At 36.0% G+C, this 13,570-nt stretch overlaps 1 protein-coding gene across 2 annotated transcripts in view; it reads right to left on the minus strand.

Annotated features, from left to right (window-relative positions):
• Positions 1-13,570, minus strand: part of parp8 (poly (ADP-ribose) polymerase family, member 8) — a 53,003-nt gene that overhangs the window by 22,965 nt on the left and 16,468 nt on the right. For both annotated transcript variants that reach the window (XM_046841564.1, XM_046841565.1), the window contains exons 3-4: positions 7,949-7,986; positions 503-592 (exon numbers count right to left, since the gene is read on the minus strand). In XM_046841564.1, the coding sequence (XP_046697520.1) occupies positions 503-592; positions 7,949-7,986 (128 nt within the window). The remainder of the gene's footprint in view (positions 1-502; positions 593-7,948; positions 7,987-13,570) is intronic.

Consider the following 13,570-nt stretch of genomic DNA (forward strand, 5'->3'; position numbering starts at 1 on the left):
CTGGAGGGGGATCGAGTAGTTGCATGTTTTTCCCGAAAAAACTCTTCAACTCTAAGCCCAAACTGTATAATTACAGAATGTCCCAGAATGTATGACAATGTACCAATCTACCGACTACCAGAAAATAATGGCCATCTGTGGTCTATTCAAGTTACAAAAAATATGTGACCACTGAGAGACAATATGTACAAGAATTACTTCTTAAACAATCATTGAACTCAGGATAAGCTGCTGAATTTAAAAACTGCCATCTGGTACTAAGCGTCTTGCTCAATCAATAGACAAACTGAATAGCAAACCTGAAATCAGCCTTCCAGCTGCAAAATGAGATTGTTTTCACACAGATGCACCGACGTTTGTGACAAAATAAAACGTTTCAAAATCTCATGTCCTGCACACCTCAATCAATCAATTCCTCTTCGCATATGTTGGATCTAACAATGATAATTAATAGAGAGACAAAGCATTATTTTAATTTAAATCATATCAGCAAAAGATTTACCTGTAGCAATTCTATGGAAAATAACTGGTATGGGATCTCTTGTGACTAATACATCATCGTTGTTCTCAGAGTTTGAGACGTATGTGTTGTCTGAAAGAAAAACAGTGCACATCTATTAGTATTAACATGGATGATAATCAAGCAAACAAGGGCTATAATAAAGCCCTAATTAAGCAATAATAATTAATCATGCTTACATGCGCGATAAACAGATGAACAGACTAAGATAATGGTCTCATTGAATTTTGTGATGTGCATCCATTTATAATACAAAATATATTTACTTTTAATGCATTGTTTACTTTTAATAAGATTGACAATGAAATCAATTTCCCATGCTATGTTTGTTCAGACACTACACAATGAAAAGAAGAAAAAGTCTGAATAAAGTAACGTGTAGTAAGATCATCTTTTTTTTTCCTGATGGCCCAGCTTACACTATGAAATTATCATTTTTTAAACATTTTTAATGGCTTCTCCATGCAAACTAAATGTTAGACTGGATGTTTTTGGACATTATCCATGCAAGCTGGATGTGAAACCTTTGCACATTCTTATGCAAAGCTGAGTCTGCACTATGACAGAGCCAGGATTAAGCTTTAGAGTACTGGATCAAGACCCTGATTTGAAAATGTGGTCTGGATCAATGTATCGGTGTCATTCTGAGATGATTAAAAAGCAATCGATCCTCTTAACCATAAAAAAAAAGAATAGCTATAGTCACAGTAATGAGATTTTCTGTTTGCGCTATGGTAACGATTTGACCATATGTTCTTTCTGAATTTCCAGAGTTAGTCCTTTTAATAATAATCCTCACTCTTCTGTGAAGGTTTTCCTTTAAACTTTAGAGTGAGGCTGGTGTTGAGCGAGAAGCCTGGGTGCAGTCTGTGTTTCAGTTCATCCCAAAGGTGTAGAGTGGGAATAAGGGTCACTCAAGTTCCTCCAATTAAACCTTGGCAAACCTTTTAAATGGACTTTACTTTGTTTACATGGGCACAATTATGCTGTAAAAAAAAAAAAATATATATATATATATATATATATATATATATATATATATATATATATATATATATGGGTATGTGTTATAGAAAATTAAACTTCAGAATGGTAAAAGTGATTTCACTTCACATCAGGCATGTTTTATTACTTTGGCAATTTTAGTGGCACTCAATAATACCAGACAGAAGTGAACTCCCTTGAGTGTTCTCCTAGCTGGGCTAAAATATACATAGCTCATTACTAAAATATAAAACTCATTACTATTATCCAACCAACCAATCCACTGGTAATAATGTTACAAAAAACTGTTGCATTCTGCAACAGTAAAAAGTTCAGTAATGCCAGAAAATATCGGGGAATGCAATAACAAACATGCACTTAAAATCGATGTACCGATGACTAATTGAAAAGCAAAATAAAAAAGTGACCCCTTTTCTTGTGAAAAAACACTTAAATGTGCTCTTATGCTGCAGCGTTGTGCAATTCAGCAACAGCTGCATTAACTGTGCTTTCACATGACATGTCCTGCAGGAGCTTTTTTGGCAGGCCAATTATAGTTCATTGACCGAATTAAACCCTGCCTAAAAGACTCCGGCTGCTTTTCATAGCAGTGCAAGGAAACTTGACATGATCTCTAAATGTGCTGTTCATTAAGCCATGACAAGGAAAAATCTCAATTCTATTAGGGTTAATGAATTTACATCTTACATACAGATTATATCACATCTATTTTAAACAATCAAAGTTTGACCTAATAGTTCAGGTACAAATAATGAAAATAAGGTAATTTGCCTTATATAGAGAAATAATTTGGGTGTGTGGAGCTTAAATAAACACACAGCGTACTGATCTTGTGCTTTCACTATTAATGTATTATGGTGGTTCCCAAGCTTTTTTTTAGCCAGAAAATTCGTTTAAGTAATTCCACAGACTCCCTCATGGATTTATTTAATTAACATTAATCAAAATTTGGCAAATTATATTTTAAAATGTTCTAATCTTTAACATTTCACTAGTTGAACTTGGGCTGTAGCTATCAAATATTTTAGTAATCAAGTATTCTACCAATTATTCCATAGATTAATCGAGTATTTAGATAAGAAGTACCTATTTAGCAATACTAAATATAAAAAAGAAAATAAGACAAGTCTCCTAAAATGTACAAGTACTTTGTTTCCTTTTTAGAAAGATTTTAAATGTTATTGCTGAAACTACACAAAATATCTGTGAAAACTAAAACTCTAATAAAACTTTAATAAAACTTTATTTCATATGACTTTCAAAAAGGTAAACGCATTGTGTTTTCTTTATGGTACAATCCCAAACTTTGGAAACTTTTTGTTGTGTTCTTTGGCCTGAATCTTTTCTCACCGTTCCTCCATTTTTCATTCTACAGAATCTTCTGTGTTATATGAAAGCCAGTTTTCACCACTTTAAAAAAAAAAAAATTCTCGCAATTCTTACCCGCGAAAAAAGTCAGAAAACAGAGAAAAAAGGTCGGAACTGTGAGAAAAAAAGTCGGAATTATGCAAACTTTTTTTTTCTTGGTCGTGTTTATCTATCCAGAGCGCTCCAGAGTTTACCAAGTGGTGCATCAGCATTAATGGTCGTAAGATCAAGGAAGAAATGCACTTCAAGATCCAGAAATAATCTTAAAACAGGAAGATGTCAAATGAGCCAACACAAAGTTATAAAGTTTGGACTTCTGAACATTAGATCATTTGCACCCAAAGCACTCATTGTAAATGAAATGATCAAAGATAATAATCTCAATGTACTCTGTCTCATAGAAACCTGGATTACACCAAATGATTACATTGGTCTTAATAAGTCTACCATGTCAGGATATGCATACAGTATAAGCATGAGCCTCGTCAGACTGGTCATGGAAGTGGTGTGGGAACCATTTATAGCACCCTTCTTAATGTTAGTCAGAGATTAGGATTCAGGTTTTAATCATTTGAAGTGCTTGTTCTTAAAGTTGTACTTTCAAAAATGAATAGAAAATCCATGCTATCTCTCACTCTGGCCACCAGGGCCCCATGTTGATATTTTTCAAGAGTTTGCTCCATTTTCTTTCACACCTCTTGGCCAATTTTGATAAAGTGCTGCTTTATCAAGTGCTGAGATTTTAAATATTCACATAAATTATGCAAATAATGCCTTAGGACTCTCATTTACGTACTTACTAAACTTCCTTTGGGCTTAAACAAAACATTACTATATCAACTCATCGTTTTAATCAAACACTAGACTTAATAATATCTCACGGAGCTGACACCACTGATATAGATATTTGATATAGCTTACATACTGTACATCCTGCCTAATATTCTATATATACATATACATAGCCTTAGTGCACTTGATTATCAGCTTTTGCACATTTTTCATTGCCTTATACTTAAAACCTTTTACTTGTACCTTTTCAACAGTGTCCGCACATTTTTTCACTGCTGTAGCCTTTATATTTATTTTCTGTACACACCCACACACATATATCTATCTATATCTATATCTATCTATCTATCTATCTATCTATCTATCTATCTATCTATCTATCTATATATATACATATATATATATATATATATATATATATATATATATAGAGAGAGAGAGAGAGAGAGAGAGAGAGAGAGAGAGAGAGAGAGAGAGAGAGAGAGAGATCTAAAATAGTGGCAAGACTAACATAAAAATCTAATATCTGAAAAGTGTATTCTGTCACAGTTTAGTAGTAAGGACTTCATAAATATTTCACTGAAAGAATTGAAAGTATCAGAAACAAAATTGTGGAGGTCCAACCTCTGACAGCATCTCCTGATCCAGTCTCACTTAAGGCTCCACAATTACAATTGCAATGCTTTTCAAGTATAGGACAGGAAGAGCTGTATGATCTTATCACCACAGCTAAACCAACATGTCTGTTAGATCCCATTCCAACTAAATTGCTAAAAGAAGTGTTACATACAACTGGAAAACCTCGTCTCAATGTTATTAACTCCTCACTATTTTTAGGTCAGGTCCCTAAACCTCTCAAGTGGGCAGTTATTAAGCCCCTTGTTAAGAAACCTAATTTGGATCCAAACAAACTATCAAATTACAGACCAATTTCGACCCGTCCCATTATGTCTAATATTTGAGAAAAGATTGTGTCTGCCCAGTTATGCTGCTTCTTACGAAAAAACAATATCTTTGAAGAGTCTCAGTCAGGTTTAAGGCCCATCATAGCACCAAAACTGCACTAGTTAAAATCACATATGACCTGTTTTTAGCTTCAGACCAAGGCTGCAAGTTTCTGTTAGTTTTACTAAATATTAGTGCTGCATTTGACACTATAGATAATACATTTTTCCTGGATTACTTACAGAATTACATCGGCATTCAGGGACAGGCATTAAGTTGCTTCAAATCTACCTGTTTGATCGTTACTATTTTGTAGATTTATAGGGAGAACTATCCAGGTTAATGCAAGTAAAATATGGGGTGCCACAAGGTTCAGTTCTAGGACCCCTGCTTTTCACAATATACTTGCTTCCCCTAGGAAATATTATTAGAAGACATGGACTTAGTTTCTATTGGTATGCTGATGATACCCAGCTGTATATATCATCAAAACCAGATGAAACATCTGAATTGGCTAGTGTGTTAAAGACATATAAGATTGGATGGCACAAAACTTTCAATTATTTAATTCTTTTAAGACAGAGAAATTGCTCATAGGCCCAAAAAGCAGTTCACAGGAGCTCTAGCAATTCAAAGGATGCATTTAATAGTCCAAACTGGACTATTGTAATGCATTACTAGGTGGATGTCCTTCATTATTAATAAACAAGCTACAGTTAGTCCAGAATGCAGGTGAGTTCTCACAAGGTCTACACTGGCTACCTGTTAAGTTTCGAATCGACTACTGACTATTGCAACTTATTCACAAATCCCTAAATGGTTTAGCTCCCATGTAACTATCCAGTACTTTAACATGCTACATTCTATCACGCTCTTTGGTATCTCAAATCTCCTGATTTGTTGTAGTTCCTAGAACAGCAAAGTCCCCTAAAAGTGGTAAAGCATTTAGCTCCTAAACTTTGGAATCACCTTACTGACAATGATCAGGGCTCAGACACCCTCGCTCAGTTTTAACGCAAATTAAAGATGTATCTTTTTAGCAAGACCTACATATAACACATAACACATCACATATCATATCCTTGTGCTCCAGTACATCTCATCAAATGCACATTATTATCTTGTGCTTGTTAATATTATGAACAGCAGCTATGCTAATTCATCTCTACTGCTCCACTTAATCTACCAATCCTAAAGCATTCAGAGATTGTGCCAGCTCTAGTTATGTCCCACCTCATGAAGATTATGGAACTTCAAAGAGTAGTTGTTGAGCCCGCAAACATCCCGAACATCTCGAGACGTACCAGCGCCATTTGTATCCTGCTTCATGTAGAGTTTGGACACTGGACTTTGATGATAAACAACCTCTTAATTGGTACTCAAAAAATAACATTCTACATCTGATGTTTCTCCATCATTAAACATTTAAAGGCTCTGGCATTTCTGGAGTTGGTGTTGGATCTATAGTGATCTCAGATGGTGAGCTATTTTATGAGTTGCTCAGGAGCTCCTGGTTCCACAACTTCAACTGACTGTGTAAGAGTGTAGAAAGGACATTACTCACAAGCACACTTTGGTGCTCATGGTATTTCTCACTCTCCAGTGTATAGTTTTAATGATTTATAATCACACTCTTGGTGTCACCCAAATAAGGATGGGTTCCCATCTGGGTCTGGTCCTCTCAAGGTTTCTTCCTTAGACTAACCAAAGGAGAGCTTGCATATTGGGAATAAATGCACAAAATTTATTTATATTAAATTTTTTTGTTTTATTACTCTTAAATCTGTAAAGCTGCTTTTAAAGAATGTCCATTGTTAAAAGCACTATAGAAAAACTTGAACTTAATGATTAAGCCTTTATGTAAAATATTTTCATACAGACCTTATATATAATATATACCCATATATATTAAGGTTGTCAAAATTCCCATGTTAATAACGTGTTAAGGCAAATACATTTTAATGGCAAAGATTTTTATCAACTCGCAATTAAAGCAGTGCACATTTTTGACCATTTTTATTAGAAATATAAAAAAAATAATTATAAAAGAGCTGAAATTAAAACATTCAACGCAACAAATTATTCACAACATCCTTTACTCAGATATTAAAAAAAAAAAAAAAATCAGAAAAATTATTTTTTAATTACTAAACATTTGTTTTGCTGATGCACTAAATCTCAAATAAAGAACCGAAACCTGCCATGATGCACACATCCGGCAATTAAAACCGTCCGTGTGAAAACACAACAAATGTTCCGTTTGGTGTCCTGATGATTTACATAATTTAAAACACCATAATTACAAGAATATTTTTTCTTCATGCTTTATGTTGAGTTTGGTTTCTCTAATAATAAACATTCATTTGCATAAAGCATTCATATTCGTTCCATGCTCATGTTAATTAGAGTATTAAAAACGTATTACCGTATTTTCCGGACTATAAGCCACTACTTTTTCCCCACTCTTTGAACCCCGCGGCTTAAACAACGAAGCAGCTAATTTATGGATTTTTCCTTGGTTTTTTCCCGGTTTCACAAACTTCAAGCCAAAAACCTGAACCCCATAACATTAGACCAATGTTCAGGTGAACCAATGAAACTCTTTATATTAAATCAGATGCGCTTCCACTGAATCGGGCCGCACCACATCATAAATATGGATGAGGTTCCTCTGACGTTTGACCTGCCGCTCACTCGGACTGTCTACAGGAAATGCGAATCATTCGTCACGCTGAAAACAACCGGGCATGAAAAAACCCACTTCACCTTTGTTCTGAGCTGCACGGCATCGGGAGAAAAGCTTCACCGATGGTGATTTTTAAACGCACGATGATGCCAAAAGAAAAGAGAGAAATTGTTGTGAAAGGAAGAAGGAAGACAGTGAACAATGACTTTCTTGGTAGGCTACTGTTTAGATACAAGCCGTGTAACAGACACTGTCTTTCGTTAAAGCCTGTGTAAAGTTTATTAGTTTCAATGTAGACTGCTTATTTATGTTTAAAATAAAAATCTTTGTCAAATTCAGTGTGTGCGGCTTATATTTGTGTGCGCTTAATAGTCCGGAAATTACGGTAATTTAAGGTACATTTAGAACAGATAAAAATGTGCAATTAAGCTGTGATTAATCACGGATAAACTCATGACTCTCATTCAATTAATAATTATGTTAATTGATTGACAGCCCTTATATATATAAGCCCTATATATATATATATATATATATATATATATATATATATATATATATATATATATATATATTTACACACAAGATTATATAAAAATAAAGCATATTAAATAAAGGAAAAAATACTTTACCTGGATAATCGTCAGAGACATGTACACTGTAGGACACACTGTGGAAATAATAAAAAAAAAAATCACACATAGGAATTACAGGCACATAAAATGCAATATAAACTCGTTGCCTTTTTTGTTGGTTTGTTTGTTTAGGCTACTTTCTGCTTCAAGGAAACTACTTGGTTTGTGTGCCATCAGATGTAAACTACTGTTAATATACCTTAGCTCAATCAATAAATAGGGTTAATGAAATCAGACAATCAGAACAAAAGATGGTTTGTTTTTACATTTTGTAATAAAATTTGCACTCAGCTTTACTCAGCACTTTTGATTTTCATGCAATTTCAAGGATCAGCAGTGAAACCAATCAAGCATTGACAACAGACATCCTTCTACCAACTGCTTTTCTTATACTTAGAAACAGTGCTTTACATATTTCCAAATGAGTGCTATAACTGACTTAAAAATTAAAAGACATCAGTATAAACGTGCATCTGTCTTGGGCTGTCTAGGGATTATTTTGGATTTATGTTGCACCGAGCACAAAAGCAGAAAACAAAATACAATAAATCAGCATTGTTTGAAAAATCCGTCATTCTTTCACTATCCGATCAAAGTATGTGTCAATTCAGTGAATCCAGCTGTCAAATTAACAATACATAAAAGCTCATTTTTCAGTCAGTATTTTACATCCTTCACTTTTATACTAAAGATATGACTAAATAACCACCGTAGAGATTGTTTTGTTAGACAGGTAGACAGATAACAAAACATAAAAGCCAGATTTTTTGTTTCAATTGTTCATTCTGCGGCAGAGGGGGGGATTAACCAAAAATGAGATGTAAAACCTGTAACCAGAGTTTTCTAAATAACTGAAAGACGTTGCTTCTGCAACCTTCGATTCTCAATTCTACGAGCAGTACTGCACGTTTTTATTTCTTATTGATGCATTTCCGAGCTATGGTCCAAAGCAGTAAAAAGTAACAGGAGCAAATGTCTCTGTGCTGCCATAGTATAGGTAAACATTCATTTACAAATATTCATGTGTTGGGGGGAAAATTTAATGGGTCTGCCCAATTTCTTTTTTTTTTGGTTCAGCTGTAGCAACATCTTTGAAACACAAGAAAGCCTTGGTGTTCTAAATAACTAACAGATTCGAGAATTTAATACGCACAGGTCCTTAAGGCTAAAACAACTGACTTCTGTCTCTATTTAATATCTGACCAGGTCAATGTGCTGGTGAAATGCTGCGATGGCAACAAACTTCCATCAATATTTTTTATAAAAATATCAATATTTTACAGGAAAATGGAAGTGCATACAGTTTGTTATGATTTAGAAATATTGAGAACACAAAATAATACAGACGAGGAAACTATAACCTATAAACACACTATATAGCCAAAAGTATTGGGACACCAGACTTGTGATTTTTACCACACAAAGTACACAAAATTGTATAGAATGTCTAAGTAGTGTTAAATTTTTCCTTCATTTAAACTGGGAGACTCAAACCTGTTCCAGCATGACAAAAAAAAAGAGAGCTCCATAAAGATATGGTTTATATGGGATGGAGTGGAATATCTTGAGTGGCCTGCTATTGACCTCTGACCTCTGCAAATAGGGACTAAATATAGACTGCAATATTCAAAAATCACATAAGAATCTTATGGACAGGTGTCCACAAACTTTGTGTCCATATAGAGTATTGTCAGACCCCGACCTACAACCACTCGACTTATGACATTCGGAGATTTGGCGGTCACTTCCAATGAAAAAAATTAATTAATTAATTAAATTAAAAAAAAAATTACAAAATAAATAATAATATATATATATATATATATATATATATATATATATATATATATATATATAATTTTGTATTTACTTTTTTACTATGTAAAAATGTTTACGTGTTTACAGTGCCTCTTAACGCATCATAAAGTAGTCACTCTTCTCACCTTATGATCTGATGGACTAACAACCGGTTTTCCGGTCCCTATCTACGTCGTAAGTTGGGGTCCACCTGTATATGTGCTCTTTGGAATAATGTGGTTAGGACATGTGGTGAAAATTTGGAAGTGCAGCAGTCATTGGAAAACATAGTCCATAGTCCCTAACTCTTTGTTGTTGTTGTTATTAACTCCAGCCTAGCATTCTCTGAATGTTTAAACCTTATTATCAGCTTTGGTGTGTGTGCAATTTCACAAAAGTAAAGTCTCATAAACTAAAAAAGCACCTTTGTCTTAGAAAACAACCTAATAGGGTCATATATAGGCTAATAACAAACCAGGAGACAAAAGGGAAAAGTTTCCAGAAAAGTGCATTAAAGATGTAGGAGCCCCCTAGGTCTTTATTGAAAAAAGCCGGAAGCGAGCGTTTGTTAGCAGCATGGCCACAATGTATTTTTGATAGTACAAGAAAACATTGGCAGCTACCCACAAGCTCAAATGATCAGGGTAACTGATCGCTTCATGTGAAGTAGGAGGGAGAGGCACCCATTGAGGTATTAAGTGGAGGAAATGGATTATTATGAGAAAGAAATTTGTTTAAACTCCCCTGTGAGTCTTTCAGGATCTCTCCAGAATAAAGATTTGGTTATTTAAAGTAACTGGGGAAGAAGTGAAAAAATGCTCTGCCCTGCATGAATTCATTTTCTTCTCCATTTTTTGATTCGATACTGTACTACTAATATACAATTCAAGAAGCAGCACCGCACATTTACGTGCCGAATTCTAGCAGAGTGTAGCCGATTGGTATTAAATATTAATCCTGTTTGCAGATCAACAAAAAGAAGAAGAGCCTTCGACTGTTTTAGAATTCAGGAATGAAAGCATCATAAGCCAGATTTCCAGTTAATCCTTCAAAATAGCAGAATAAATGATGACCTGCGGCAATTATAAGCTGAGATGCAAAGTCAGCACGTCACATTGAAGTCATGTTTGGGAATTCAGGAGGACTGGAAAACTCCCTATTCACAGATACTTTCGTTTTATTCACAGTACTGTAGTAGTAACCTTAGCTAGCATTAGCATTACTATTCTTTAGAGAGCTTAAGTAAGGAGGTGGATAATACTGTTAAGAAACAAAGTATAAACCAATATTATCATAAGACTTTATTTCTTTTTGATCCAGACATGTTTTTTTAAATAAATCTGGAAATTCTTATTTAATTTAAATGATTTTCTCAGGATAAGACTCTGCTAGCCAAAACAGCAAAGAACAACAGGAGCAAATTTGTATGTGCTGCCATAGCATAGGTGCTCTTTTATACACAAACTGTGTTTGGGAAAATAAAAATAATTAGTCTGCCCTTTTGCTAGTCTTTTTTTTTTATTTTTTTGCTGTGATTTCATCTTAAGATAAAACTGCTAATTGCATCTCTCTCTTCTCACTCACAGTGAAAGCATCTGGTGAAAGCAGTGCCGTAATCTTTTCCCAGAGCTGTAATGCAAATCTGTAATGCAAATATATATGTGTGTGTGTGTGTGTGTGTGTGTGTGTGTGCGTGTGTGTGTGTGTGCTATGTCAGCATGTTATTCTCTACAGTGGCTGACACACTTACAAGGTAGAAATTGTATTTTTATACAGAGCATTTGAAGCAAACTCAGCCATTAGGGTTGCACAAGCCAGTGCACCGAAGTGCCGGTCCTGAACCCGGATAAATAGGGAGGATTGCGTTAGAAAGGGCATCCGGCGTAAAACATGTGCCAAATCAAATATGTGGATCACAAATCAGAAATTCATACCGAATCGGTCAAGGCCCGGGTTACCAACAACCACCAAAGGTATTGTTAGTCAACAGGGTACCGGTGGAAATTGGGCTACTGTTGGTCAAAGAAGGAGAATGTAGGAGAGTGGAGGTTTGGGTTGGTACTTTAAATGTTGACTATTACTGGTAAAGGGAAAGAGGTATTTGATATGATGGAGAGGAGAAAGGTAGATATGCTGTGTGTTCAGGAGACCCAGTGGAAAGGGAGTAAGGCTAGGAACATTAGAGGTCGGTTTAAACTGTTCTTTCATGGTGTAGTTGAAAAGAGAAATGGTGTAGAGGTGATCCTGAAGGAAAAGTACAGTAAGAGTGTAGTGGAGGTGAAAGTGAGTTTCTGAAAGGGTGATGAACGTGAAGCTGGAGGTTGAAGGGGTGATGATAAATGGCATCAGTGCTTATGCTCCACAAGTGGGTTGTGAGATAGAGGAGAAGGAAAAATTCTGGAGTGAGTTAGATGAAGTGGTAGATGGTGTACCTAGGAATGAACGATTGGTAATTGGGGCAGATGGTGAAGGGAACAGAGGTGATGAGGAGGTGATGGGTAGGTATGGCCTTAAGAAGAGGAATGTGGAAGGGCAGATGGTGGTAGATTTTGCTAAAAGGATGGAAATAGCAGTGGTGAACACGTATTTTAAGACGAAGGAGAATCACAGAGTGACATATAAGAGTGGAGGAAGGTGCACACAGGTGGACTATGTTCTATGTGGGAGATGCAACCTGAAGGTGATTGGAAACTGTAAGGTGTTGGCAGGGGACAGTGTAGCTAGACAGCATCTGATGGTGGTCTAAATGATGGCTTTGGAGGTGAAGAAGAGGAGGAGAGTGAGGACTGAAAGAAGAATAAGATAATGGAAACTGAAGTAGGAAGACTGTAGTGTGAGGTTCAGGGAAGAGATCAGACAGGGGCTCGGTGGTGGTGAAGAGGTGCTGGATGATTGGGCAACTACTGCAGAAGTGATAAGGGAGACAGCTAGCAAGGTACTTGGTGTGACATCTGGAAATAGAAAGGAAGATAAAGAGACGTGGTGGTGGAATGAGGAAGTGCGAAGGAGAACGAGGTTGGCAAAACAGAATTGGGATCAACAGACTGATGAGAAAAGTAGGCAGGAGTACAAAGAGATGCGGCAGCAAGTAAAATATGGACGGGGCGAAAGCCAAGAAAAAGACATATGAGGAGCTGTATGAGAAGTTGGACACTAAGGAAGGAGAAAAGTATTTGTACCATTTGGCCAGGCGAAGAGAAGATGGCGGGAGTATTTTGAGCAGCTGATGAATGAGGAAAATGAGAGAGAAAAGGTTGGATGATGTGGAGATGGTGAAGCAAGAAGTGGATAGGATTAGTAAGGAGGAAGTAAGAGCAGCGAATTAGAGAATGAATGAGTGGAAAGTCGGATGGACCAGATGACATTTTTAGTCATTTAAGAAAAGATGTCATTCAAGAATAAGGGAGATGTGCAGACCTGCAGTAACTACAGGGAAATAAAGTTGATTAGTCACACCATGAAGTTATGGGTAAAAGTAGTGGAAGCCAGGCTGAGAGAAGAGCTGACCATCTGTGAGCAACAGTATGGTTTAATGCCGAGAAAGAGCACCACGGACGCATAGAGTTGTGGTATTGTACGGGGAAGTCAGTTGTTTCAGAGAAGTATCTGAAAGTGGTGCAGAACATGTATGAGGGCAGTGTGAGAGCAGTGAAGTGTGCAGTAGGAACAACAGACTGGTTTAAGTTGGAGGTTGGATTGCATTCAGGATCGGCTCTGAGCCCTTTTCTGTTTGCAGTGGTGATGGACAGGTTGACGGACGAGGTCAGACAGGAGTCTCCATGGACTATGATGTTTGCGGATGATTTGTGGTGAGAGTAGGGA

This window comes from Silurus meridionalis, chromosome 27 (genome assembly GCF_014805685.1).
Source record: "Silurus meridionalis isolate SWU-2019-XX chromosome 27, ASM1480568v1, whole genome shotgun sequence".
NCBI lineage: Eukaryota > Metazoa > Chordata > Actinopteri > Siluriformes > Siluridae > Silurus > Silurus meridionalis.